The sequence below is a fragment of the Copadichromis virginalis genome, linkage group LG14, assembly GCF_057382275.1.
Source record: "Copadichromis virginalis isolate Kocher_CV1m ecotype Utaka linkage group LG14, C_Virginalis_male_GT1.1, whole genome shotgun sequence".
NCBI lineage: Eukaryota > Metazoa > Chordata > Actinopteri > Cichliformes > Cichlidae > Copadichromis > Copadichromis virginalis.
In genome coordinates, this window is record NC_140631.1 from 7,335,413 (window position 1) to 7,350,136 (window position 14,724).

A 14,724-nucleotide genomic window follows, 5' to 3' on the forward strand; every position below is an offset into this window, starting at 1 on the left:
AAAATTATCAGCAGATTCTACAGAACACCAGAAATAACTGATAAGATGGGCCCCACACTTCTGAGTTCATACTGGAGGATCTGTGGGACACAATCTAGCAACCATACCCATATATTTTGGCTCTGCCCTAAACTCTGTGTATTCTGGAGGCAGATATTTGATCCTATAATTTGAGTTTTCAAAGTAAATATTCCACTAAGTCCTACAGTAGCAGTTTTGGGAAGGATTCCAGAACTTATTGACTGCAAAGCCAAAACTTACCTCACTGCAGCCCTAAAATGCATAATTATTAGATGGTTAAAACCAGGACCTCCCACATATAATATATGGATCCAGAAAGTGTACGATGTCTATCAACTAGTCAACTTTCACAAGTCTATTAACCAACCAACCACGTGACTTCATGTTCCGTAGTGACAGAAGATGGCGCTTTAAACTTTAACTTTAAGCACTTATTTCTTAAATGCAACTTTACAGACAGAGTTACATCCATGGCAGTTTTTCAGAGCAGGGCTCAGTGGTTAGCCTTTATATGTATAGCATTTCACATATTATGTTTTTCTTTTCTCACAGTTCACCCACTCTTCCATGAGCTGGTCCTGGAATTTTGATCTCCTTTTTTAAACATTCTTCTTTTTGCTTGAGTTCTTTCTCTTTTACTTGTTTTGCTTTTTTGTCAATTACTGCCTGGCTTAAGTTTTGCTTCAGGGTAAATTGTTTCTACCATCAGCGTTTTGGCGCCGGAGCGCACCGCTGCCTGCTGCCTTGCGCTTCTCCGACCCTGGGACACGGGCCCCGCCAGCGCGCTGTAGCGGCCGCGACCGCTGGCGACAAAGAAAAACTGCTCTTCATAGAAGACTCGCGCTCTGGGAGACGTTTCCTCGACTCCGGCTCCCAGAAGAGCCTCCTTCCCCCGTCCGGAGCCGACAGTTTAGCAGCGGGCTACGGTCCGCTTATTGCGGCTAATGACTCTCCCATCGCAACGTTCGGGGAAAGGTTCGTCACTGTTTGTTTTCATGGTCGGGATTTCCAATGGACCTTTGTTGGTGCCGCTAGCTCTGTACCTATTTTGGGCACCGATTTTTTTTGTGCCCACGGACTGCTGGTCGATGTCGCTAACAGACGCTTAATCGATGCCCTGTCTTTTTCTTCAATACCCTGTTTCACTCGCGCCACCGAGCCCCTGAATCAGGCTAATTTAGTGACTTCAGGGAATGTTTTTCAGCGTTTGCTCTTGGAGTTCCCTTCACTAACTGTTCCTAATTTCTCGAACACGGCAACGAAGCACGGGCTTGAACCTTATATTCCGACGGTCGGTCCCCCGGTGTTCGCACGCGCGCGCCGCCTCGACCCCGCGAAACTCTCCGTCGCTCAGGAAGAGTTTGCTGCAATGGAGCGCCTCGGCATTGTGCATCGCTCGAATAGTGCCTGGGCTTCTCCTCTACACATGGTGCCCAAGTCAGACGGTCGGTGGCGGCCTTGTGGGGATTTTCGCCGTTTGAATAATGTCACGGAGAACGACCGTTACCCCATTCCCCACATCCAGGATTTTTCCGCCCACCTCGCCGGCACCTCGATTTTTTCTAAAATTGACTTGGTGCGGGGATATCACCAGGTTCCCGTGCGCGCCGAAGACGTCCCCAAAACTGCCGTTATTACCCCTTTCGGCCTGTTTGAATTTTTGCGCATGCCGTTCGGCCTGAAAGGCGCCGCCCAGACTTTTCAGCGGTTGATGGACTCTGTCTTGCGCGAGCTGCCTTTCGTCTTCGTGTACCTTGACGATATATTGGTGGCCAGCTGTTCTGAGAGTCAGCATGCGTCGCATCTGCATCAGGTTTTCCAGCGCTTGGCGGCCTGATCGTCAACCCCTCCAAGTGCCAGTTCGGCTTGCCGGTTCTGGATTTCTTGGGCCACCGCATTTCCGCTGACGGTGTGGTTCCGTTGCCAGACAAGGTCCGGGCCGTTTCGGCTTTTCCGCGTCCCGCGTCCATTAAAGCGTTGCAGGAGTTCTTGGGGATGGTCAATTTCTACAACCGCTTTCTCCCCAGAGCTGCGCACCTGCTGCAGCCTCTCTATGCTGCCTTGAAGGGTAAAACAGCTAAGGACCCAATTGATTGGCTCCCTGAACGCATCCAGGCATTTTCTGGGGCCAAGACCGCGCTGGCAAACGCCGCCCTGCTGGCCCACCCGTTTCCGTCGGCGGAGATTGCGTTGACCTCCGACGTGTCGGACGTGGCGCAGTGTTAGAACAGCGGGTCTCCGGTGTCTGGCAACCGCTCACTTTTTTTTAGTCGCACACTTAGGGACAGTGAGCGCAAATATAGCATTTTTGACAGGCACCTCGCGACACGGCATTTTCGTTTTTTTCTCGAGGGTCGGAGCTTCACCGCATACGTCGATCATAAACCTTTGACATTCGCGATGTCCAAGGTCTCTGATCCGTGGAGCGGGCGCCAGTAGTGCCAGTTGGCTGCCATTTCCGAGTTCACAACTGACATTGAGCACGCGGCTGGTAAGTCCAACTGACTGTCTATCCCGCGTGCTGGTTTCTCCCGTTTATGTTGGCATAGACTTTGAGGCTTTGGCCGCTGACCAACAGGCCGACCCGGACGTCCTAGCCCTTCGGTCTACGCAAACGGGCCTTGTAGGGGAGACCGGGGATAGTTGTAACATTTTTGACATTTCTGTCTGTAAATTGAAGCTCTTTTAAGGTAGTGGATTCAAAATGTAATGCAAAGTATTTACATGTCTCTGCTATTAAATAGTGCAGCTATTTTCTCTGCAGCACAATTACCCATTGCATGGTATGGTCTCAAACACGAAGAGTGAAATGTTACAATTACCGGTAACCCCATAGTCTGGGTTAGTTGTAACATATCCTGGGGTGAAATGTAACACAATGAAATAAGGGTACTAACAAAATATTAACATGTAATCTTTGTTTATTCAACACATGAATGCACTTGGAGCCATTTATGTAGCTGTGTGTGTGTGTGACAGAATGCAGAAATCTAACTTTGAACATATTCCAACCCCCCAAAAAAGACAAGTTATGGAATTTTCTGCAACTGAATATTTCATTAATTTTGGTTGGTCTTCCTTGAGTTTGGCCTCATTGGCTCAGTGGGCATTATAACCTACAACTCTTGCACCAATTTTGAACATAACAATGAAGCTGAAAAAATATAGTTGTTCACCAGCATCGCAATTCCATTACTTTTTATCATGGCTTACCTTGGTGTGGTTTGCAAAGTGCTTCAGAAAGATGAGGAAATCTGTTTCTTGCACCCATCCTGATTTATTTCCACTACCAGTACTTCCTACTGGTCCATCTCTGACACAGTGGTCTGCATAATGTATGTGTGGGAACACAAACAGTGGAGGAATTGTGTTGCCAGTGGCATTAACTGCATATACAAAGGTGACCAGTGAACCTCTCTGCTGAAGTCGTTGCCCCAACTTGTTTAATATAAGTTAAAGTAATAATGTGGTAACATCTGCATTATTGTTACAACTAACCCAGACTGTTGCTGTTACAACTGACCCAGACTCCTATAGCTATGAACTAGCTAACATTACAGTCAACGGCTAAAACATTAGCACTAAAGACCTACACAGAATATATCCCCATAGACATACAAATAACATAATTCAAGTTTGATGAGTTTAACTGCAAAGCAGATAATGCTATTAAACATTGAAATAAAGTAGAAAAACTTACTTTTTGGTATACAAATTACTTTTTTTCATGTTAAATTGTCTGTGTTTGACAAAATGTACTGATTTTTCACATGTGATAGCAGAACTGAATTGGGCATGCACAGGATGAGTCACATCATTTGAAACTTAGCCCTGATTGGAGAAATTGGAAGTGTTACAACTGACCCACGTTACAACTATCCCCGGTCTCCCCTACTGGAGGACAGACCCGTGTGGAACGGTGGGCTGTGCGATGTTTCCACCAGCCGTCCACGCCCTGTAGTTCCCCTTTCGTGGCGTCGTCGCGTTTTCGACTCCGTACACGCCCTCTCTCATCCAGGCATCGGGGCCTCGGTCAAGCTGGTCAGCTCTAGGTTCATTTGGCCGGGCCTTCGTAAATCGGTGAAAGACTGGGCAGCCGCTGTCATGTTTTTAATAAAACATCAATAGTAGTGAGCAAGCTTCTTTGTTTTAACGTGGCTCACATCCATGCATGTAAAACAACACACCACCTGTTGGTTCAGGTGGTGTGTTGTTGTCATCACACTGTCCTTCCGATGGTCCCATTGTCTTTTGAGTGTACAGTAAACTCCTCCGATTTCTCCTTAATATCAGTCCATCTTCAGTTTTCACATTGTATGTCATTATATTGAAGGATTCCCGCCTCTCAATTTCAAGTTTGGCTATTTGTTCATTTTTCATCTGCAGGACTTTCTCCAGGTGTGTTAGAAAGCTGCTTTGAGGCTTCCTTTGTCTGACTTTCTACTTCCTCTTGTTTTTCTTTTAACTCTTTTACTAGTTTGTTATTGTCCAAGTCCTTTCCCAAAAGAAAATCTGACAGTTCATTATTTTTCATTATCAATGTGCTTTTTTCCATAATGACCCTGTCCTTTTGCTCTTCAAAATCCTCTGCTTTTTTTTGCCATGTTTTAATTTCAGCTTTTAATTTCTCTTCTAGTGCCTCCACTGTTTTAAGTCTGTCTCTACATTGAAACAGCGTGCTAGCCTCTACAAGATATTCTGATGTCCTTTTTTCAAAGTTGACCCTCTCTTCTTTGAGCTGGTCCTGGACTCTAAGCTCATTTTTTATCTGTTCTGAAAAAGGAAAATGCTTATTAACTTGTAAAATAAAAACATGATGCATTTAAGGTTATCCTGTTTGGTTTTTGTTTAGGAAGAGAATTTGTTCCACTGTGTGATGGCCGAGTCTGTTTCTTTTCTTGGAGATAATTTCTCCTGCCTTAGAGAAAATCCTCTCACATGGAACAGAAGAGGTTGTAAACTGAAAGCGAAACAACTTAGCTTAGGTGCTCCAACATTCTGAAGAAGCAACTGCTATCCCAATTGGAGATCGATGATGTACAACACAAATGCTATGGCAACGACAGGGCCAGGACATCACGTCAGGGGGGAGATATTATCACCCTCATCCCATATTGGAACCAAGCCCCAAGTACAACTAATTCGATGAAGGTGTTGAGTGCTAGAGAGAGAAGATTGTGGCTAAGCTGCGGCTGATTATCAAGTCTATAACGTTCAACTTTCAAAGTAATCTTTGAAGGACTACTAAAAGATGTGAATGCAGCGTTACAGACAAACTGAAACCAACCAGCTGGTCTAAACCACAGCAGCAGTGATCACTGAGATGCTTTGCTAAAAGATGAACAACCACAAGAAGCAGTGCCCTCCATGGAGAAGGCGGCCAAAATCAGGGCAGTGTGGAGGGAAGTTAGCCCTCCACAGAGCTGCAGAAAGGAGTGTCTAAGAAGTACAGAAGTGGCTTGGAAACTGCCAAGCAAAGAATCACAACCATGGCCAGATGTATACCAGAGAGATAGAAGGCAGGAGAATAAACCAGCTGTACTCCACTGAACCATGAATGGTTCAGTGGAGTACAGCTGGTTTATTACATTATTACATTATTACAGTTCCCTCTCAATGGCAGGGAAACCATATGACAATGGCCCACCAAGGCAACATTTGGTGGAAGCACTGGAAGACCATATGGAAGAAGGATGCAACCCCTAATAGTAATGTTTCAGTAACTAGTGGAGCTAGGACAGCACCCTCCCTGAACAGGATCCTGTAACTGTCACAATTCAGTTAAGATTAATTCAGTTAAGTTCAGGTAACAAGGAGATGAAATTCAGAAATTTCAAGTTATTATCCAAGTTAAACCAATTTAAACTGGTTTAACTTGGATACGACCACCTGAGTATTCTGTGAAGATGATATTGAAGTCTGGATCTTCTGCTTTTTCCACACTATTTCCACATTATTGCAATCTCTTTATGAAATGGAGCTAGTTACAGTCCACTGGGATTCAATAAAGCAATCAAGTATGGGATATTTGTTTGGACTCTGTTGTTGTCAGGGAATACTGTATCCACAAATGTAAATATTTTAAAACCAAACAGTGAAAAACTGATTGCTTAATGAATTTAAATTCTTGAGTAAATTGCTAAAACTTGCAAGTGATAGGAAAGCCCTTACTTTAGAATAGAATAGAATAGAATAATCCTTTAATTGTCCCAGAAGGGGAAATTTGGTTGTAACAGCAGCAAGAAAAACACATACTGTATACAAACAAATAGGACACACAGGACACAGAACAGAAGCATGCACATTTTTTTTTACATATTTACATCATGGACAATAGTTACCAAAAACAGAGTATTGTACAGTTATTAACATTAAATAAAAATAAATACAGAAGTTGCTTTACCTGGCCATTTTAAATTAATTTGAGACAAGTTACTGCTTTCTGATAGTTTATAACTTTGTTTTAGCTTCTTAAACACACAGTTTTTACACATGATTTTTATTTGATGAATACTCTAAGTTTCTTGTCTGTTTCTTGTGCTATTGTTCATGAATAAAAATTTTTGTAAAAAAAAACAAAACAAACAAAACCAAAACAAACAAAAAAAAAACCTTCCTGTGCTGTGGCTGTGGATGTGCTCTGGTGCACTCACAGCAACACCTCAGGTCAAAGGCAGTACTACGAGTTTGATGGCGTAAAAAAAATGGAAGCATAACCTACAGTTGACTCGTTGAGACGTGTGGAGAAACCTCTGTAGAAATACAACTGTGGGCATGATTATGGATATTTTGTGAGTAACTTGTCACACAGTAGTGCGCACTGGACACAGCCAGATTACTACTAAACAAAACAATAACTAGGGGTTTTAACAATCTAACGTTGAAACTAGTGCAATTTAACGGCGAATATTATTATAATTTCATATTTTCCCTCTTACTTTGTGTGCTGCTTGTCACGTGATCGGAGCGTCTGCAAAGCCAGTTTTTTTTCCTTGAAAATGAAAGTGAAAGTATCCGGAGAAACTTCGAGTGGCAACCGAACTAAAGGGGATTTTCTGCGGGGTCACCAATGAAGAATCATGGGTTTAATCTTAAATATCCTTATTTACTTGTATCTAAGTGCAGGTGAGTTATTGTGCAAGGCTTTGTCACCGCGTTTTTAGAGCTAGTGTGGACGCTACACTCGACTGCATGAATGGAATCATATGCTTAATGATGATTTTGTGCATATGTCTGTGTGATTTAGGTGTGTGGAGTATCCAGAACCCGTGGCTGCCCTGTCAGTTCACTGACGAACATGTGTTTACTAATAATGAGGGGCACACTGAGACTCGACTCATCCACAGAGAGGCTATGCTGCAATTTGGTCAGAAAGAAGATGCTCCTGTTAACCCAAACGCCATCACTTTATTAATCACTGGTGAGTTACTGCAGGCTGCATGAGGAGAAGGCTGAAAGACATTTGATTTGACTGCATGTGTCCTATTCTAGGATCAAAGTTGGACCTGAGGCGGTATGTGGAGGGGGTGGAGGAAGAGCAGCTGGAGTGTGAGCTACGCAGATACAGCACAGAGGGCATTTATGTCCGCTGGCCTGTCATGGGCGCCCTAGAGTACAACCGCTGGTTCCTCTGTACCCTCAGACACAGCAGGGGCCTCTTTACAGTCACTGGTTTCCTCAGGCACCCCTCTGACCAGCCTCCCCCAGGAGAGCAGGACTACCGCAAATGGCCCCCCATCCCTGACAGAGAGGTTCTCACCACCACAGGTAAACTCACCATATGAGGATTTCAGAATCAGAAAATTATATCTATCATATGATACTTATTGTTGATGATGCATGTGTAGTTATGGGACATGGTGGGCCACTTGTTTTGAGAAATTTGTGCAGACAGTCACCAGATCTGTTTCCACAGTCGCCATGGTCATCAAAACAAAGACTCCTTCAGTGAAAGCAGGCCTGATGTCCCAGCAAAAGCTCCACTGCCAGTTTGACGTTGACCACAAGGGTGCCAACATCACTGTGGAGTGGCACTGGCAGCACCGGGGAGAGAGGAATAAACTCTTCAGCTACACCAGCCGCACCGGGCACACCCAGGGGAGCGGCGTTGGGCTGAAGGCTCTGGCGACTGGCGATGCCACCTACACCCTCCCCCTGTCTAAGATGAGCAGTGAAGGGACCTACATTTGTTCAGTGTCAGTGAATCCACTGTTTGGCAATGTGGACATAAATCTGCACATCGAAGGTGAGGAAATCAGATGACACAAAGTACTAATACTAATTCTGCCTGTTACATTAGTTAAACTGAAAAATGGATTATAAAGGGGACTGATTCTGTTTGTTTTTTTTAGTTTTTCTGTCATACTGTTCCATATTAAACATGGTCAGATTTTCAGATTTTCATAACAAGTATCCATATCTAGACTTTAAACAGTTTTTCTACTTTTAGATCTGTATGAAGTCAGTGAGAGTGGATATCCCTAATGTGGTTGTAAGGAGAGAAGCCCAACCCATCCACTCTTTTAATCTTTTGTTCATAAGGTCCAACCAATCAGAAGAAACTTGGTGTAAAGGGGGAGGAGTTAGCGCTGAAGAGCAATTTCAAGACCCAGTTAAATCAAGATTATTTTGAACTGTGCATCATGTAAAGCTGCTCTACTGTACAGCAAGAATGAAACAAATGGGGCTGGAAATTAGTTTAATGGGTTCCCTTTAGTTAGGGATAATGGGCACTTGAATGGACAGTGGACCCTGAGAACTTTTAATGAGCCTCAGCTGAGATTTCATCTACTTTCATTTCATGCTCTTCACAGCTGACACCACCAGCTCCTTTCAGTGCTTCATGCTCAGGCAGCATATTACCTGCCCTTCTAGGTCCTGACTTCATCCAAACATTGCCTAGCGTTGTTTGACATAAGGTCAGCTAGGCAAAGACTCTAATCGGCCACTGGAAATGTGAAGAAGAGCTTTGAAGAAGAAGTTTTAAAAAATACAGTTAAAACTGTATTTTTATAAATGTTATAGTTATCCTGCTGATAAATGGTAAATGGCCTGCATTTGTATAGCGCTTTTCTAGTCCTAAGGACCCCAAAGCGCTTTACACTACATTCAGTCATTCACCCATTCACACACACATTCACACACTGGTGATAGCAAGCTACATTGTAGCCACAGCTGCCCTGGGGCGCACTGACAGAGAACAGCTGCCGGACACAGTCTCTGACCACCACCAGTAGGCAAACATGGGGTTAGTATCTTGCCCAAGGATATTTGGCATGCAGCCAGGAGGCAGCCTGGGATCGAACCACCGACCTTCTGATTAGTGGCTGACCTGCTCTGCGAGAACTCCCCCATAGCCATTCATGCTACAACAATAAAATAGCAAATAAAAAATTAAATGACAGAAAAGTTACTGTATTTTTACTGTCTGCTCTAGAAATGTCAGCTTTTTTAAAAAACAAAACAATGCTTCTAGAGTAAAATAAATAATAAAAATAGGAAATTTAACTTTCTGCCTTATAATTATAGGGCACTACAGGTAAGGAGCTACCAGAGTTTTCTGTAATGTTACACTTTAAAAAAAAAAAAACTTAAGCCAAAAAAGTTGCGCTAACAGATTAATGTAGTTTATTACAGCAGTATGTTGTATGTCTCATGTAGAACAACAGAGATGTATTGTTGAAATTAGTTAAACTCATTTACACTGATAGAAATGGTAATTTAACTGGTCCAGCTCGCTTAAGATCAAAGTGGGCTCTATGTGGCTCAGTAAGTTGTGTCTTACTGTCAACTTTTACAAATATTCAGAAATTTCAAATGTCTCCAATTCAAATGATCATCAGGGATCACAAACACTTTTCCTTATGACGGCCCTATGACAGCTATCCAGCCCCCCCAGTTTATCCTTCATTGCTCCTTCACAGAGACCACACCTCTTGGCTACTACTACATATAATCACTGAGTTATTCTTCTCTAACTCCAGCTGAGTTACACATTGTTCTCATTCATTTGTTATATTGTTAGCTTGAAATTAAAGCAGTGGCTTCCTGTGTCAGTTATATTCACAGCAACAGTCAGTTCAAGCTGCACTTGGTGACAGTGGGGAGGAAGAACTCCCTTTTAACAGGAAGAAACCTCCTGCAGAACCAGGCTCAGGGAGGGGCGGCCATTTGCTGCAACCGGTTGGGGTGAGGGAAGGAAGACAGGATAGACGACATGCTGTGGAAGAGAGACAGAGATTAATAACAATTATCCATCCATCCCTCCATGATGGTTAATGAAATTCACGTGTGATTTTTTTAATGTTTCCATCACTTAGAACACAGAAGCTGTGGATTCATACATTTGGGATAACTTTTTACATTTTCCATTCTTTCTCTCCTAAGAGCCTCCTCGTGTCTCCCTCAATGTGGGACCCACCTTCTCACTGCAGGAGGGGCAGGAGCAGAAAGTTGTGTGTGAGGCAAACAGCTATTACCCCCTGGATGTGGAGATAGTTTGGTACGAGCAGGACCCGGCAGCATCAGGCCAGAGGGTTGGTGCTCCTCTGCCCAAGGTACTGGATAACATCCTACTGTCCAGCCACAAACATAACCAGGACAGGACCTACTCGCTGTCAGCTTTCTTCTACCTCAAGGCTTCGCTCAGGCAGTCTGGCAAACAGTTTACTTGCAGTGTCTCTCATCACTCCCTGAAAGTGCCCATCAAAAAGAGCTTCATTCTGAATGTGGAAGGTGAGAGACGTCTCAGTGTAATACTGTAAACTATCAGTAGGGAGCAGCAGAGTCTCATGTGTGTTATCTGTTTCAGAGCCAGGGAGCTGGATGTTTAACATTGTTCTTGGTTTGATTGTAATCCTGTTGGTCATCCTGTTTGTAATGCTGCGCTACCTGCACTCAGGTGAGTGATATAAACAGGCCGCAAACCCACCAGCGCTTCCTGGAAACATATACAGCTTACATGTGTTAGCTGTTTGTGGAGCTACATGAGGTGTTGATGTCCTAAAGAGTAATTCTCATTTATTTTCTCCACAGTAAGGAAAAGGGCAGTAGAGGTAAGATTATATTATTTAAAAAATGCATTTGATGTAATGACACCAGTCACAATGATATTTAATTACCTTTGTTTTCAATGATGTGTGTGTTTTTGTGCCTGTCACGAGCAGAAGAAGCCATACTGAGCAGCGCTGATGGCCTGAGCAGAGCATCACACCCATCAGTGAGAACAGCAGCACCCCCCCATCTTTTTTTTTTAATTTTAGAAATGCTGAAATGCTTGATTTTAGTTTTTAGGTGTATTTGGGTTTCTGTGAAACTGATTGTTTTTGTGTTGCACTGATTTAAGTTTAATTTCATGGACTCTGAAAGTCTGATTGTTTTGTAGTAAACCACGTCCATACAACCTAAGTCCGCCCCTGCTTTGCATTTCCTCCTATTTGTAATTAACTGGGTTTGCTTGGCTATCAGTGTGTTCTTGTGTTTATTAGAATCCTGAGAGAGTCCTATTCATTTTCCTGTTTTCTTCTTACTATAATATTAATCTAAATGCCTTTTCTTTTACCCCAGGAACAACAAATTAGCAGGACAGCACTGCTGCTAGGCAATGGCTATATTCACATGTTTATTCATGTGAATCATCATCCACTAAGAGACACCTTAAGCCTATTATTATCAGGCTTAAAGTTGTTTGGCGCAACCCACAGACTGTATGTAAAAGATGGATGTAAAAGCCACAGTGATCTCACCCAGTAGTTTCTGGATTCCTCACTTTGAAGGTTAAGCCTTGGGATTTTGGACGATACCAGGCTGTCTTTTAGGAGCAGTAAGAGACAATATTTGATGATGGGGGTAGATTGTAGATATTAGCTAGCTAACTTGGTTAGCAAGCAATATTCATTAAATTAAGTATCTGCTAAATGGGGGCTTCAGTTCTGGAGAGTGAAATTCCAGTATTTTTACAAACTTTTTGAACATGCCAAACTACACAGCAGGTTATATTATTTGTCGGACAATTATATTACAAATATAACATCCCTAACTTAAACCTTACTTGTGTCCAAATAGATGAGTTATAGAAAAATATCACACATTACATGACATTAAGAGAAGGAAAGGTCGAAACTATCCATAGAGGAGACTTTCCTATACCAGTCTGTAAACATGCTTTTTAACATGGAAATCTATGGGGATTGATTTGTTTTTTTTAGCAAACCTTAATTGGCCAATAGTGGAACTGCAGCTTTTTTATTTTTATTTTTTTTACTCTTGAAGGACTGTTGCTTGGTCTGAACTGCTTTTTAGAGACTGGTCTTAACGAAACCCATTTTATCAATTGGGATCAGGGGTGGTAAAGAACAGCTGGAGCAACCACTCAATGTTCATAATGCAGCAATCACATTTTGAAGGTGCCTTGTGGTGTTTTAGACCACTTAAAGTGCTGCAGAGAAAGGTTTTCTGAACAAATTTGAACACGTTCATGATCTTCAGGTGTGTGTTTTTTTTCAAACAAACAAATCAAATCCATGCTCCGATAAAGAAATGAAAATGTTTTGTTCGATTTTGTGGAATTACAGAATAGTTTTGATTAAAAACACTGAAGATAACTGGAGTGTTTGTTATTTACAAGAAAAGTGTACCAGGCACTTGGAATAACTGCGTATCTGTAGCGATTCTACTGCTGAAAACCTGTTGAATAATGGGAATAAATGAGAATGACGACCACTAACTTAATAGCTTATGGAGTTTATATTATGAAACATTTTTGCACTATCTTGGCAGCACATGGTTAAATAATAAAATGTTTTGGAATTAAAATGTATTTTCTGAATATTTTGGACTTGGAGCACTCACTAACTCAACAATGAGGGTGTTTCATCAGATTCCTCAGGTTGATGTGTGCTGCTGAATGCTAAATAGTTGCTGCAGTCTTGTAATGCAAATAGACAGTTTTTCAACTTTCTATGTTGGCTTTCTTACTTGTTCAATCATAGTTTATGAAAACCAGATTAACTCTGTTGCAGAAAACAATTTTTACATTTGTGTATCTGTTTTTGCATCATTTTGCAGCTGAGACTTTTGGATTGAACCCAAATGTATTCTTAAAAATGTAATTAAACACATTTTAAAAGAATTTTTAAAAGAAAGAACAAGAGAGGGCAATTGCTAAATTCTTTTGTGGGAAAATCTAACTTTTGCTTATTTATGTGATTGTTTTGTAGATGCGTTTCAATGTTCCTCTCATACTTACCTTACAGATCTTATAGCTTTGCTTTAGAAAAGTTGTCTTCATGTTTATTTAAAAAAAACCAACAACTTTACTATTAATGTCTAAGTTCCTCTGCTTTTCAGTTGTATGAGCAGAATGTTGTATGTGTGAAATGAGAATTGACTTTTTATTTGCAGTGTAACATATTGTTGACTTAAACACACACATGCCACATCCCAACTTGTGACATGAATCTCCTGCTTTCATCTTGCTCATGGGAGCCCAATTGGGGTCTCTGAGCCCTTCCTTTATAAAATACATGACTTGTGCATTAATTTTTGAAACCAAGCACACCATTGTTTTTCTTGTGACATTACCAATAAGTTTGATGTGTCACATGGCCCTCTTCCTATTGAAAAAACAAAAGTTGTATCCAAGATGGCCGACTTCTAAATGGCCACCATGGTCAACACCCATCTTGAGGAGTTTGCTCCCTCACATATACTAATGTGCCACAAACAGGACTTTAATATCACCAACCATTCCCATGTTATTACGGTGTATCCATATAAATGGCCCACCCTGTATATTCATACACATTCACACTCTTGCAGACTGGAGGAGCCAGGAATCGCACTACTAACCTTCCGATCAGTAGGTGACCAGCTCTACCTCCTGAGCTACAGCCACCCAGTGATAAGCATGAGTAGGTGACTAGGTTTTGGATAAAGTGTACACTCACAAACCTGTCAAACCTGCATTTGAAATGTTGTCTATCATAGCAGTATACTATTGCAACATGGCATTTGGGTCTTCTAACTAAAATAAGAAAATAGGAACATAAATAGTGCCATCATTGCCAGACCTGGCCCACATCTGGTTGGCATACACTTCGCCATGACATAGTGTGGAAAATACAGTATGTCAGGTATAGGAAAAAAAAAGTCTTAACAACTACATGAGAAAGATGTAGCTATATTTGTAAGTAAAGTTCAATTAGTGAGAAATCATCTATATTGTTAAAGTCTGTTTCATGGCACAGTGTTGTTTAAATGGACATTCATGAACTGCAGGACTGAGGAGAAGAGTTGTGTGAAATAACCCATTTGTCGCTCTCCTTTTAAAAAGAATTTCAGAAGAATAATGGTGTTATCACATCCGTTTTGATGCCTGCCTCTGGTGCCCTAAGGGATAAAAGTGTGTGTGTGTGTGTGGCCCAGGGTTTGATCACAAATGTTTAGGAGAGACAAACACATTAAAGCAAATTTAAAGCTGTCTAAGATGTGCCACAGGCAAAAGGGAGGAAAGGAAAGAAAATTAATTTAAAAAAATATAACAGACTTCACTTTTCATATTCTTTGATGTAATGCCATGTGACAAACAAGAGCAGAGCAAAAACACAGCCATTAAAAATTACAGACAAACCAGACAAAGGCTATCAATCTCAGGATAAATGATGACCAGATACCATCAAGATTTCATGATAAGAGGGATGATAT

The 14,724-nt window shown here is 41.8% G+C and overlaps 1 protein-coding gene across 1 annotated transcript; it reads left to right on the plus strand.

Moving 5' to 3' along the window:
- Positions 1-7,026: 7,026 nt before the first annotated feature.
- dhrs13b.2 (dehydrogenase/reductase (SDR family) member 13b.2) lies at positions 7,027-12,626 on the plus strand. The gene is made up of 8 exons (XM_085479128.1): positions 7,027-7,146; positions 7,268-7,441; positions 7,513-7,788; positions 7,937-8,266; positions 10,408-10,755; positions 10,832-10,921; positions 11,056-11,075; positions 11,187-12,626. Exons 1-8 carry the CDS (start codon positions 7,101-7,103, stop codon positions 11,199-11,201), a joined length of 1,299 nt encoding a protein of 432 aa, XP_085335254.1. The 5' UTR covers positions 7,027-7,100; the 3' UTR covers positions 11,202-12,626.
- Positions 12,627-14,724: the final 2,098 nt, after the last annotated feature.

What these genes read in the sequence shown, in the direction of transcription:
- dhrs13b.2 (XM_085479128.1), top strand. Translation starts at nt 7,101, where the DNA reads ATGGGTTTAATCTTAAATATCCTTATTTACTTGTATCTAAGTGCAG. An exon ending in TTACTTGTATCTAAGTGCAG is followed by an intron (nt 7,147 to 7,267) that starts GTGAGTTATTGT and finishes TGTGTGATTTAG; the next exon opens with GTGTGTGGAGTATCCAGAAC. An exon ending in AGAGGTTCTCACCACCACAG is followed by an intron (nt 7,789 to 7,936) that starts GTAAACTCACCA and finishes CTGTTTCCACAG; the next exon opens with TCGCCATGGTCATCAAAACA.